The 13,593-nt window shown below is 40.6% G+C and overlaps 1 protein-coding gene across 1 annotated transcript in view; it reads right to left on the bottom strand.

The window, feature by feature from the left end:
* Window positions 1-7,301: 7,301 nt before the first annotated feature.
* The window catches only part of PPM1H (protein phosphatase, Mg2+/Mn2+ dependent 1H), a 141,279-nt gene continuing 134,987 nt past the window's right edge, over window positions 7,302-13,593 (bottom strand). Inside the window, exon 10 of the mRNA XM_048300559.1 lies at window positions 7,302-12,233. Within this exon, the coding sequence (XP_048156516.1) occupies window positions 12,086-12,233 (148 nt within the window). The 3' untranslated portion in view covers window positions 7,302-12,085. The remainder of the gene's footprint in view (window positions 12,234-13,593) is intronic.

The raw sequence follows: 13,593 nt of genomic DNA, 5'->3' as shown, positions 1-13,593 counted from the left end.
TAGGTACCATTGGTCCCTCAAACCTTTCAGTGAGATTTATAGCTGTTTGTGAATTTATTCTTCAATTTCATGACAATGTGTATGAGATTTTTGTGGAAGCTTTACATACATCATAATTTATTCTATTGTCCAAGTCTTTTCACTTCTGAAAATTACTGTTATTATTTCATATTTCGAAGGGCTGAAATATTGTTTTCTGGTTTTCCCCCTGTTGTATGGAGATTAAGTGGACTATCTTAGTTTCAGGTCAGATAGCATGTCACCAGGACAGCAAAATGACTGCAAGCATTCATCCCCCATGGATGAAATCCCAACCTGCAGCATTTCTGTCTCCCACCTTGAAAAGACAATTACTGAGATCTTTGTAGATTGGCTTTAAAGCTGGGCATGATCCAGTGGTGAATGAAATGCAGAGCCATACAAATCAGTGCCATTTAACCCCACCACACATCAGTCCAGGTGGTCAGAGAAATTGGTAAGTACTGTTTCCAGCCCATTTTCCTGGTTAGCGCTCCTAATCACACACCTCCTGGCTGATTTTTGTGCAGGTGCACACACTTGTGCAAATACACTTTATTCTGTATTCATATTTTCTAGTTCAGGTAAACTTTTAAAGCACTTGAATTTCATTTCACACTCCTCTTAAAAACAGTTGTTCTTTCTGGAGAGAGAGAGTAAGTCACCTTTCCCTTTGCCTTTCGTCCTTTCTGCTCTTATTTTTGTGAAGAAATTCTATCACTCAGTTGTGACATTTCAGTAGTGGATGCTACACCCCTTTTAACCAAAAGCATATTCTTCTGAAATGAAACCTAGATATATTTACTTGTCAACAAATAAGCTCTATAACTTCCATAAAGACGACTGAGTGATAAAAATAGTAAAATACGTGTTTAGGTGTTTCTGAAATCTACCCTTAAAAAGAGCAAGAGCCAGCAATCCCTTGTGCCAACCTCTTTTATCTCTTGCAAAGCTATTTCTCATTTACTGTAATGCTTAACAATTCCATTTCACAGTGTGCTTTAGATTCCCAACAACAGTAAAAAAATTACTTAAGAAAAAACAACTTGCAAATCCAAGACCAGGTGTCTGTTTCTGTATAGTTCCAAATGAAGCCTTACCATTTCTTAACTAATGAGAATATTTTCCATGTGGAATAAATTCTTAGTTCTTAGCAGCATTAGTAATGCTTTAAAAAAAAAGTATTTAAAATGGTTCAGTTGCCAACTGCCTTTGACTGTCTCAATAAGACATTGAAACAGACCTTCTGCTCTAAATTAATAAGGCCAATCACAGCCACACAAAGCCCAGGATGACCGATCGTTCTTCTGGTGTCCTCACTATCTTTACTGAGGTCAGATAAATCACTTTCGAGCTGTTAAATCAATGATCATAAATTAGGGCTCTGTTTTTACAGCACCTTGTGGGAAATTCTCATGGTTAAATTAACCTCACAGCTGCAGCAATGAGCACCTCCCACAAGATCATGTCAAAAGTTCTCCCCCCATACACCACCTTTTTTTAAAAAGGGGGAAAAGGACTGAATTATTTGTTTTTACCTAGCACACAAAATGGAATCCCTTCATCTATCCCTGCTAATTCATGTTTCAATTGTACCCAGCTGTTTAAATTGCACTGTGCAGAGATTGCCTTGATCCCCAGGTGCTGGTACTCCATCTGTGCTGCTCTGAGAGACTATTTACAGCCGAGGTTAGGCCAGTGATTGCTGGGATGGAAAACTCATTTCTCAGCCTGGCTTTTATTTACACTCTTATTAAAGATCCTTTCACTCATGTTGGAATGGCAGCTAGTGGCTGCAGTAAGCGCTTGGCATTGAGCCAAGCAGCGAAATTACCATGTTGATGAAAGATAGCCTGCTTCCATTTTAACCTTTCACTGTTCCCCCCTTTCCATCTATATTTGCATGAAGAAGGATGATTATTGAAAGAGATAGGGGGACAAAGGGAGGAGAGAATCCTTGCAACTAAGCTTTTCAAGGGATAAACCAATGGTTTGTGACCAATTTTGAAAAATCTTTACTGCCTTATTAATTTCCTACTCCTTTTCCTGAATTGCTATTAGAGTTTATTTTCACATGACGCAAGAGAGCTGCTCATGCTCTGCTCACATCCTTCCCCCACTGCTACCCTTGTGAACATGATCCTGGGTATGTCTGCAATGTTGAGGTTTCTACTTCATCCCCAATGCAGGTCACACAGAGCCACAGCAACACCCTCAAAGCATTTTTCTCCTACAAATATGCCTCTTGGAAATGAATCACCTCCATTGGAGCAAGCAGCTCATTGCACACAGCATGTTATGTTACTGGGGAGGGCAAGGGGAGAGTGTGACCAGTGTCTGGGGGAGGCTGGCATGCAATCATCACACTATGGCCCTAGATGCATTTAAAAAATAATAACTATTTCTCTAGAAACCTCAGCACATTTGTTTTTAAGAGCAATACTGGATGGGTGAATAGCAACAAAATCCACCTCAGCTGTTGCAAGACAACAGCCAACATTGTTAAATACCAACTATAGCCCAGTACAACAAGGAGGAGACCCCCAAAACCTCAAATCTCTCTACCAAGCTCTATTTGTGAGGCAGCCCATGACGTGAAGTGCAGCAGCTGTGCTGGTTCTTGACTGTAGGCAAAACCATGCTTTTCTCTCTTTGCCTGTTTCCAGAGCAGAAAGAGAGATGAGTCATTTTATTTTCCATTTTCCTGAGTGGAGGAGCAGTGACTCTACTGAGAGGTTTACAAGGGTTGGTGTTCATGCTCTCGAGCCTTGGTTTGGGTATTGTGCAAATAAAAGCATTCATCCCCTAGTCCAACAAGAAAGGAAAGGAAAACAAAAAAAGAAAGGAGCCTATATCCTGAGGGATTTATCCCTTAGATGTTCATGTCATCTCTTTAGCCATTGCTTAACCTTGCAGGTCCTCACAAGGTGTAGGCTCAACTCATCACCAGGAGGCTGCTGGTTGTCAGGGGCAGGTGGCTTCACTGGCCCAGGCTGTCTGACAGCCATAGTTTGATGCATTCCCAGTAGTTGTGGAGAGATGCAGCTTTTCAGTACAAAGGTAGCTGTTGAATCCTCCAAAGAATGAACAAAATCGAGTTGTTCCTGGCTCAGTGTTTAAAACTCGATTTTGTCTCCATTGAGTATGAGGTGCCTGGAGAAACAGGTATCTTCTTTGTTGCTGTTCAAAGTTAGTTATTAATTTTTCCTATACATACATATATGTATGTGTGTGTGTAACTACATATAATTATGTATTTTCAGTTTTTATATTCTACAAAAGCTTATTTATTAGAACTCTGTGCAGTACAGCTAACCTCAAGACTCCAGGTTTGTTGGGTGTTTATTCCCATTTTCTAATTGACTGAGTACCCAAGACCCTGGCTACCAGCCTTCCTAATGAAGCCAGCACCAGGGAAACCTTGCAGGAGCAGTAGCAGAAAAGAATGACTGGGAAATTTTATATAACAGTAAATATTTTTCTTTTTTTCCCTCTTTTCTTTTTTTTTTTTTTGGCACTAAACAGACATTCCCTAAAACACCCCTCTTAAAAAATGTAACCACAGCAAGATTTACCATCTCAGCATTGTGTTTTATATTTTTCCCATTCACAGAATACTTATATGTCTGGACATGAAACTGAAACTTGTGTTTTGATTCTTGTCTGGTTCATTTAAACTGCTTCTATGCTGGTGTTCAAGCAGACAAGGAGTAAGAATGATGTTCCAGCTCTTTTAACATATTCTAAATTCTCAGATGTAAAATTCAATTGCATGAGTGCTGGTGAAAAACAAGCACTGAGGGGGGCGCAAAGACCAGCAAAGTAAATTTATTTTTTTAATTGGGAGCACAGTGAACACAATCCTCAGAAAACGCAGCATAAGAACTTTGTATTAGGAGCTTGTTCGTGGAGTACCTTGATCTCAGCTAGATGAGATGCAGTTGACATTTGGCAGACAAAGCTCTAGGGAAAGCTGGCGGATGGCAAGAAATAAGACATTTGGTGCAATTAGCTGTAGTACCAATCCAGGAATGAAAGTAAACAGGCACAACATGGGGACAAGAGGATTTTTCAGAATTAAGGCCTAAACCGCTCATGTCTGCAGGAATTCCCTGCTCTTTGTGCATTCTTTGGCAATTCCCTCTTTAAATAACTGGTTTGTCTGCTTCTAGATCCTGGATAACTGCAGCTGGGTTTGGCTTCTCCCTGTCTCCTCTTGCCCGTCCCAGTATGTGCTGTGATACTGCACCATACCCTGAAACAGCTGCCTCAGCCCACATCTGCCACAAAGGGCTGCAGGATTAAAAATTAAACTAATATACATTTAAGAGATCTGGATGGGCAGGGTCAGTCTAAATTCTGAACAGACTGAAATGACTGCAGGGCTGTCAGCTGCTTTTACATCCTTGAGTTTTATTGAATATTATACTGGGCAGAGAAATGGTCTCCATTTAGGAACAATTTGTGCTGTTTCATGAGGTGACTGCCTAGTCGTTTGTCTTCCACAGTAGCTCTCATGGGAAAACAGAATCTTTCCTCGTAATTTTACTCATGGATATCTTGCAGAATTTCCATATCCTTAAGTTTTACCTTTCTAAAGCAAAAACAGCAAAATTTCAGGTTCTTTGCTTAGTCCCCCAAAAGTTGTAGCAATTACAGAAATACAAAATGACTACCATATGAGAAGCTAAATGCTATATTTGAGCTTGTGTGACAACCTTTGGATCTTCCAGACAGCTCTTAATTTGCCAAGAAGGAGTAGTTTTCCTGGAGAATTACTGAGCCAAAGAATTGGGGTAACAATGGCTCAAAAAGTTGAGCCTTCTAAAACCAACTTAAAAACCATGGAAGTTTCTCCTTTCAAATAGGAGAATTAAAATATTACAGGCATATAAATTTCAATTTTGAAGTAATGAGCAATGTTAGGATAGTGAAGAAATCATTTCCCCTTCTATGAGTTTTCCTTTTAGCTACCAGCATTCCTGCGTTGCTGGTGATGCTGTCAGCACCTGCAGGAAGCAAGTGGTGGGAGGAGGTGGATTGCCAAGGACACAGTGGCACATCTCAAACAGCAGTTAACTACTCCAAAATGTTTTAAATCAGAGGGGCATAGTAAGGGGAGGAAAGGAAGGAAAAATACCACCCCATAGCATAAATAAGCCAGGAAGATGCTCTGTTGGAGTACAGTCTGTTGGGAAAGTTCTTGACTTACCACAGACAAGCAGAACACCCAACCAACAGACTTGTAAATCCAGGGATGACTGAGAAGCTCATGGAAAACACGAAACCATTACAGCTGGTTGTAGTGCCATCTTGACAGAGGAAAACACTGAGGGATTGATTTCTATTGCTTAAGCTAATAAATGCTTGTGGTCAAGATGAGGGACACTATGACTCTTTAGAGGCCAAGAAATTACAGACTAAAACACATAAAAACAACGCAATTCTAGTATTAGGTGATCACAAATTCATGAAGGTTCAGAGATCTTCTATGTCTATGCATCTAAATAATCAGTCTTAAGTTAGCTACAGTAAAGATCTAATTATTCCTTCTGCTGCAGCTACCTCCCTCTCCCCTTACTATTTTGTGGCAGAGTGCTGTGGACTATTGCTACAGCTTCAAATTTATGACTAATTGTTCTTAAATTATTAAGTCTCCAAATAGGGTGTCTTTATCTACCTGTAGACACATTCTGTCTACCTTCATCAAATTCCTTTTCAACAATCTCGCCCTCAAAGCACCATTTCCCCTGAAATAATTTTAACATCCCCAAAAATCCCTTGTTTTGCAAAGTGGAGGATTTAAAAAAAAAACCCTTCATCCTTCCTCCTAACTAGAACAGGATGTGCAAAAACTTTGATTTATATAAGCCTTCCTGGAAAGCATGAGAGAAACTCTGGAATCAGTAAAAACCACTGTGTAAAAGCATAAAGAAGTCAACTTTCTGTGAAAGTACATTGCTCTACCAGGATACATTAAGAAGACAAAATTTCAGGCCTCGGTTTTACAGAAACTGTACAAAATACAATAAATAACTGGGATTGTTCTCTTACGTCACTTTAGTTAACTGAGTACATTCAGTAGGATACATGCATGGATTATTTGGCAAAGCACTGATTTATTTCCTACATGAATTACAGAAACTGATGTCCAAATTTTAAGAGTTGTATGGATCACCTAAAAAAATTTAAAATAACAAGCCTTACTTGATCTACAAGCTTACAGAATTTAGGGCATAGGAAATGCAAAAGCAAGAGGATGATGTGGAACAAGGTCCTTTAGGTTCAGTTGGTGTGCAACAGTTCCCTGTCACTGCATGCTACCAACATCTATTATTCAGCTGACACCAGCAAGCCAGGCAAAGCAGTACTGAAGTTTTATTTGCACAGCAATTTTAAACTTGACACTGAGGTTGGACTGCAGTAATAAACTGTAGGACTTAAGGGGAGAGTAGTGAAGCAAGAATGAAAGTAACACACTACCTCTCTCTGCACCCTCCATTGTGCTCAGTGGATACAATGGGCACGTGCAGCACTTTAAAAACTGGAGTAGCACTAGAACAGATGTTTTCACTGCTCTTTTACCAAGCATGAGGTGAAATAGGAAGCAGGAGAACCACTTGTGCTGCAATGCAATATTTCAAAATATAATGAGTAGGTAAGTGCCCAGTTTTCATTCTCTTGCTGGTAACCCAGGTGGCATTGTCTGTGGCTGTGCTGGTACAGGGCGAGGCTGGTGTTTGTTCCTGCGTCTTCAGTACCTGCAAAAGCACTGTGAGTTACTAAATAACCATGAGACCTAGCTTCAGTGGAATCTATGAATTCACCCTTAAACATAAACTCAGAGCAGAATTTAAGACAGTGATTCCTAAGGAAGTGAGGATGACGGAAAACTTACTCCAACTGTGTTGTCATTTCCAGAATTACACCCAATGCCTCAGAGAGCTGGTACTGGATCACTTTGCATAGCTCTTCACTGAGTCAGAACACGGCAACTGGCAGTCTGAGCAATGAATCATGATCTGATGGCAGCACAAAGCTCTCACAGCTATCCTTCAGCTGAACTCTTCCACATCAACCCATACACTAATGCACCTCACAGGAATTTACTTCACTAACTCAACAGTGAGACCTTTTGTCAGTGAATCATCAGTTCTCTTCTCTTGTAAAGCAGAGTGTGCTACTTGTCCACATTGCACAATTAGTAATACACATAAAGAGACTCAGGGAATGTTCATGACAAAGGCAGAATAATAACGATTATACATCTAGATGGATATATATAATATATAATTTAAAATTTTATTTTAAAATTTTGCACATACACTTCTTCAGTATCCTCCTCTTTTGTTCATTGCACTGAAAAGTTTCAAAAAACACAAAATATATCCCTTTACTAAACATTTTTTGTTCTTAGATTACAAAAAGATTAACATTTCACAGTCACAAAGCAGAAGTACATTGGTCCAAAATAATCTTCCTCCAGCAGGTCCTCCTTTCTTCAGGACATACAAACCCCAGACAGTTGTACAGATCTCAAATTAAGATATTAAGATGAAGTGCCCATTGAAGGAAAGAAAAATGTGGCAGCTATTAAAAAAAATCAAAATAAGATGCCTATGAAAGAGCACCACCAGCAATGGATTAAAAAGAAAAAAAAAGAAAACAGAATGAGCATGGAGGTGGAGAAGGGCATCCTCCTTCAAGTACATCACAGGTAGAAATACAGCAGCACAGTTACAGCATCATTTGGTCACTCTCTCTATGACAGCCACATTACTGAGTCTTCATCTAAGACACATGGAGGAAAACTATTTACATACCTCAAATGTCCGGGAGGAACAACAATTCCATACAGTTTGCCACTCATGTTTGATAGAAAAATGCTGAAAGTATTAGTACATAAAATGTAAAATAAGAGGAAAACACCCAGGCTGGAAGAAACACAGCAGATTTGCTCGAAGCATGTAGTGTTCTTTAAAAACCTAGCAGAAGTTCAGAGCCAAAATCTGCCCAAACATCAAGAGCAGTTCTTCAGAAACATCCTGGAGGGAACAGAGTTCACAGTACCTCACAAACCTCTCATCATATTTCAACATGGAAGTAATTGTAAATGGAAATCTACTATTAACAGCAGATTCTGCCCACTTCTCCTTTAGCCTGTTAGCCCTGTTGTTTTTTAGAATTTATTAAAAAAATTCTCTCTCCAATGTGAGGCCAGTGAACAGCAGCCCTCTCAGACAACACACTTTTGTGTTCATGAAGGAAGCATTTTTGTCTTAATGCACCAAAAGATGGTTGTGTGCCTTACATAATCAGTTGTAAATTAAATTTCTAAACACCTTCTTCATCAAATTAAATAAAGAAAATTTTAGGTTAGAAAATTGTAGGTAGTGCAAGAGAAAAATATCTGAAATGGCTGTTCTACTTTCTGCAACAGTACTTCTAGGAGAATGGTAAAAGCTTCTTGGTTTTGAGTTGCTAAAAATGGGACGGGACTAGGCAGGAGAAGACAGTGTTACACTGCAGGTAACTCCATTACTGCTGCCTTTCCTTGCCATTATCCAAGGAAGGACAAGAATTTGCCCAACTTTCTAAGCAGTGCCTATGCACAGGCAAGGCAGAGCATTGTGTGCAATAGCAGTATGAATGCAGATGTAACTCAGGACTGAGGTTCTCTGCTGCTGAGGCTGAAACAATTTTGGATACTAAGGGAACTTGACTGGCAAAACCCAGAGCACTGCTGGCATCAGGCAGTAACTAAGATGACATGCCAGGGATCTAAAATTTGGATTTGGTGCCTAACTTGCTCCAGTTTGAGGACACAAGCTGTCTGCTTCTAACTTGGGAGCTTCACTGAGCCCTAGAGCAGCTGCAAGTCTGAACACGGCAATACCCATCCTGCACCCATCCAAAAAATGGCATTGTGCACCAGGGATCCTCCCTGCCATCAGTGTTTTCTAATGCTGTGTAATGCAAAGTAATTCAGCCTTTAAAGAGAATTTGAAGTCCTTTTAATTATTCTTGCTTCTCACACAATACCTCCCCAAAAAATGACTCCTGCCTGCTATTTCTGTGAGCCTTAGGTGTGTATATGTATTTATACCATGCCTTGAAGCAGAGCACGACCCCAGCTCAGGGATGCAAGAAGCTCCTACTGAAAGCAGGTAAAAGTGAAAGCTCAAGTACTAATGCATGGATCAGAGATGTGCCAGACACTCCAGGGAGGAAAGCACCCAAATGTGTAATAGATACTTTGCAAAAAAGCAAAACAGAAAGCGTCACAGCATATTTTCAGTCACATACATCTGAGTAGAAAACCTTTTATTAAAGTTCTCAGAATTCATTAATTGATGCTAATTGATGTTAATTGTTGATACTGTATTTCTGCCCTTTCTGGGAGAGGGGCTGACAGTGAACGTAACTCGTCCTTGGGCCAAGTCACTGCAGAGAAGCTCTGACTGATGGCAATACCTCAGATGAACAACAAACACTGTGCAGGCTGATTCACCAGCCCACCAGATCATGCTCTGAGAAGCCACCTGCCAGTTTGCTCCCACCAAGTCATGCATTCAGCTAACCCACCCCTTCAGGGGTATGTTTAAAAACACCCCTGAATGAGAAGGTGCCTTTTCCATTGCCTTGAAGTTTCACTTTCAAATTTTGGCAAATGCTACACTGGAAATCTATTTCCACCACATTGCACTCAATGGTTTTATAGTGACTGCTATGTGTGTTGACACCATGTTACCAAATGAAGACCAACAGTGCATGAGCACTGAAATACTTGACTTGGGCTTTTCGTTGGTACCAGCAAGCACCAGCATCTTTCCTGTTCAGATGATTTCACCAGATCTGCCAGCACTAATTTCTTTGTGAAAGAGGATCTGAATTGCTAGAGGACTACACAACTGCATTTGCGAAGAGACAAAAGGAGTTGCACAGAGCATGAAAAGCATGTTTACCAGTTTATTAGGCCAAAAAAAAAAAGTGCAAGAGAAGATCTCTTGCTTAAACTTTAAAACATATGAAGGGCCATGTGAAAAATATTCTAGACTCCAAGCCCCTCTTTTCACCCAGATGCACACAGAAAAAGAGGTAAAGAGAAAAAAAAGTATGGAAAGAAAGCATGAAAACACATAATCAGATATGCCATTGATTTACACTGAAGCTCTAGAATATAAACCATCCATTTTCTGTGCAGCTTTATCACATGAGGCACTGGGGAACCTATGGAACACTTTTCAGGTTAAAATCATGCAGCTTGCTGCAATGTTTGAGCTGTTCCACTCTCCACATTGTCTGCTTTCATCCTGAAACTCTTCTGGGTCTAGAGATTTGTAGAAGAGTAGTTTAAATCCACCAAACTGTACTTCCAGATGCAGTCAAATACAGCATCTGGGCAGCTGCACCGCACTCAGGCTGCGTCGTGTTTACAGAGCACATCATGAATCACAGAACTGGCAAGCTCTCTGGGCCACACCTGCTCAGGAGAAAGTCTGCAAAGGGTACAGCATCTCTTTCTCTTTTGGGAAGGACATAACGTTTGTGAGCTCTCTAGTCAGTGCCCCACAATGATGTCAGCTCCTGGTCTTTTTTCTTATCAAAGAAGTACAAACCAGATGAACAGCTCCACACCAATGTGCTCTGGGCACAAATGACGTGGAAGTTGGCTCCCCAGCCAATACTTGCCTGTATGCTAGAACTTCCTGATTTTGTTTTCTCTTAAATTGCTGCCAATGAAGTTAGAGAGCTGCCTGCCTGGACTAGGCAGCCAGGTTACACTGCAGACTTGCTCACTTGTTTCTCTCTGGACTACTGCTTTCACGTCAAGAGTGTTTTACACAAATTTTCTTCACTGCAAAGAAAAGAGCTGCTGAATCAAGCCAAGGGCTTGTATCTTTCAAAGTCATCTTGTGATCTTTGACTACAGTTCTCAATGCCAAGACGACACAAAGTTTTAAGCTGTCCCTTTCTGATCACTGAAGTCGAGCAGGTGAAGGTATACTTGAATAATAAGTGAGGCAGGAAGAAGTGAAACACCTTTGAAATAGATCATGATCTGGGCTTCCAAATTGCTCATGAGAACAATACCACTACTTCAAGTAGGAGTCCAACTGAAAGCACACTCAGGAGCCCAAACAAATTTACTAAATCTCAACTGATGCAAAAATTTTATGGTCAGGGATCCTTTCAACAGGATAAAGCAGGCAGAACCATTCAATGAATATAAATCTCTGATCCCAAAGAAACCACGGCCTCCAGGTAAACATCACATAAAGCTGAGTTTGCATGCTCTGTATAATCATGGTATACACACAACAAGAAATCTTGACAAGTAACTCCTCACACCAGAATAAATTCTGCCATACAGGACTGTGACCTATTTCTCCTGGACAATTTTGCAGGTGACTGTTTTAGCTGCAGTAAACAGGTATAGTCACACTGAAACCAATTTCAGTTTTCCTACTAAAATACAGGAGGTATAGTCTACTGAAGAAGAGACAGGAGAGGAAAATGGGGGCTCAGAGGATTACACGAGTTTGAAGTTGTCCATAGGTAAGCCATGAATACAACTTTTTGAAAGAAGAAAACTCTTGAGTGTCATATATGTATATATATATATTCTTAAATGAGATGTGACCCAAGCCCCCTTCTGAATATTTGGGGATGGATTTCAGGAGCCTCCTTGGCTTCTGATACCCCCTTCTACTTTCACAACTGAAATGGCTCTTTCAAGCTACATGGTAAACTGAGAAAAAAATTAATTCCCCACCCCACCTAGAGGGATGACAGAATCCATAATATGCTAGCAGCATTTAAATCCCATTCCTGTTAAGCACCAAAACCATTTCTGTAGGGAAATTGGAATCTTAAGGGTTATCTTTAATCATATACAGTATATGTGCAGAGCCCTACCTTTTGGGCAGAAAAATACCCCTCCAGCATTAGTTTTGACTAGATTACATCAATTGGAAGTGTCCTGGTCAGACCACCAAAAGCATATTGTCTCTTACAGGCCCTTCCCAAAAAGTTCCCCATCCTATAACCACTCTTGATGCTCCTCTCACGACTGTTTGTTCCCGTGTATCAAAGGGATGACGTAGACGGAGATGTCGTCTCCAGAGCCCAGCCTGTCGTTGGATATCCGCCAGCCCCGGTCCTTCAGCACTCCCCTGGCTCGCATCACCAGGTCCTGCGCCGCCAGCGTGTACCTGTGGAAAAGGCACAATACAGCCAGGGAGGGTTGTCTCCATGAGGAAAGTGGGTTTTCACAGCCTGCTGCCTGCCAGATTTAATGCTGTGACCTACCAAGACATGCTTCCCAGTGTTTTAGAAGCAGGCAGGAGAAACACAAGCCATGGCATATGCACAAAGCAACTCCTTCCAGCTCAGTGACAGTTCCTGAATAAGAATGTAAAAGTATTTGAAAGGCACCACTTGATCAAAAATCACTGGCCATTCTGAGTGCCTGACTTCACCAGTCTTCAGAAAAATATTAAACACACTTGCCTTAACAAATTGACTTTCTAGTAGTAGTCTGAAAACTTGAGAACCCCAAATAACACTAGTTGTTGAAAACCACACACTTGTTCACTGACACATCTGAAGGTAAACATGGCTCAACTGTTTCAGAAATGAACTGGAACAAAGTAATTTGAAAGCAAGTAATAGAGCATGAAAAATAAAATCCAAATTTCCCTTTAAGCCAAAGTAGACTAACTTGTCTGTTTTTCTTGACCATAGAAATGATTTTTAAAGCTCTTTTATTCTGAAACTGGAAAGGAACAGTTAACATGGTCAGATTATCAGAGTCCCACAGTTCTTTCACTTTTATGAGTTCAGTGAAAACTGCATGAATGTGAGTGGTCAAGTGCTTAATTTAGTGAAATACCAAGTTTCATGTTACTTCAAAACTCCCAGCCTGTGCTGGGCTGAGTGGCATTGGATTTATGGGAGTTATTTTTCTGTCCTGAAAAAATACCACATGCTGCTTGGGGGCAGAAGGGTGTCAGAGTCCAAAAGGTGCTTAGACAGTGCTCTGTCATGTTGTCCCCTACTGCTTTACCTGCTGCTACTACATCAACGCATCTGTGTACTCACTTAGAAGTTTCCTCTGAAAGAAATCTCATTATGGGTGAACAGCTACTGTCATGTGTTTTACTTCATCAGCCCAACACATAGGCAAGACATTTTGTATTTGATTGGTTGGAGGCAAGCTTTTCTATGATTTGATAATTAAAATTAACTGAATAGTTAAAGCTCTGACAAGAAAAAAAACCACCAGTCTGCATGTGTTCTATTAAAAGCGTAAGTATCAACCTTCAGGATGATGCAAGTGCTCTATGAAGCCACACACACAGGCCTCCAGAATTAAAGCACACCTCTGTAGTTTCCCAAACCAGAAAGGACAAGAAGGGTTTGCATTTCAATACCCCCTTTTCTAGGGAGGATCCTCGACCAGAAATTATCTGCCCAGATCTCATCTGTAGAAAGGGAAAGAACAGTATCTCTGTTGATCAGAAGCACTGTGTACGTGTATAAGTTTGTCAATTATCCAGGAGTGTTCTAACC

This window comes from Corvus hawaiiensis, chromosome 4 (assembly GCF_020740725.1).
Source record: "Corvus hawaiiensis isolate bCorHaw1 chromosome 4, bCorHaw1.pri.cur, whole genome shotgun sequence".
NCBI classification, from domain to species: Eukaryota; Metazoa; Chordata; class Aves; order Passeriformes; family Corvidae; genus Corvus; species Corvus hawaiiensis.
This window is presented reverse-complemented; position numbering and strand designations above follow the sequence as displayed.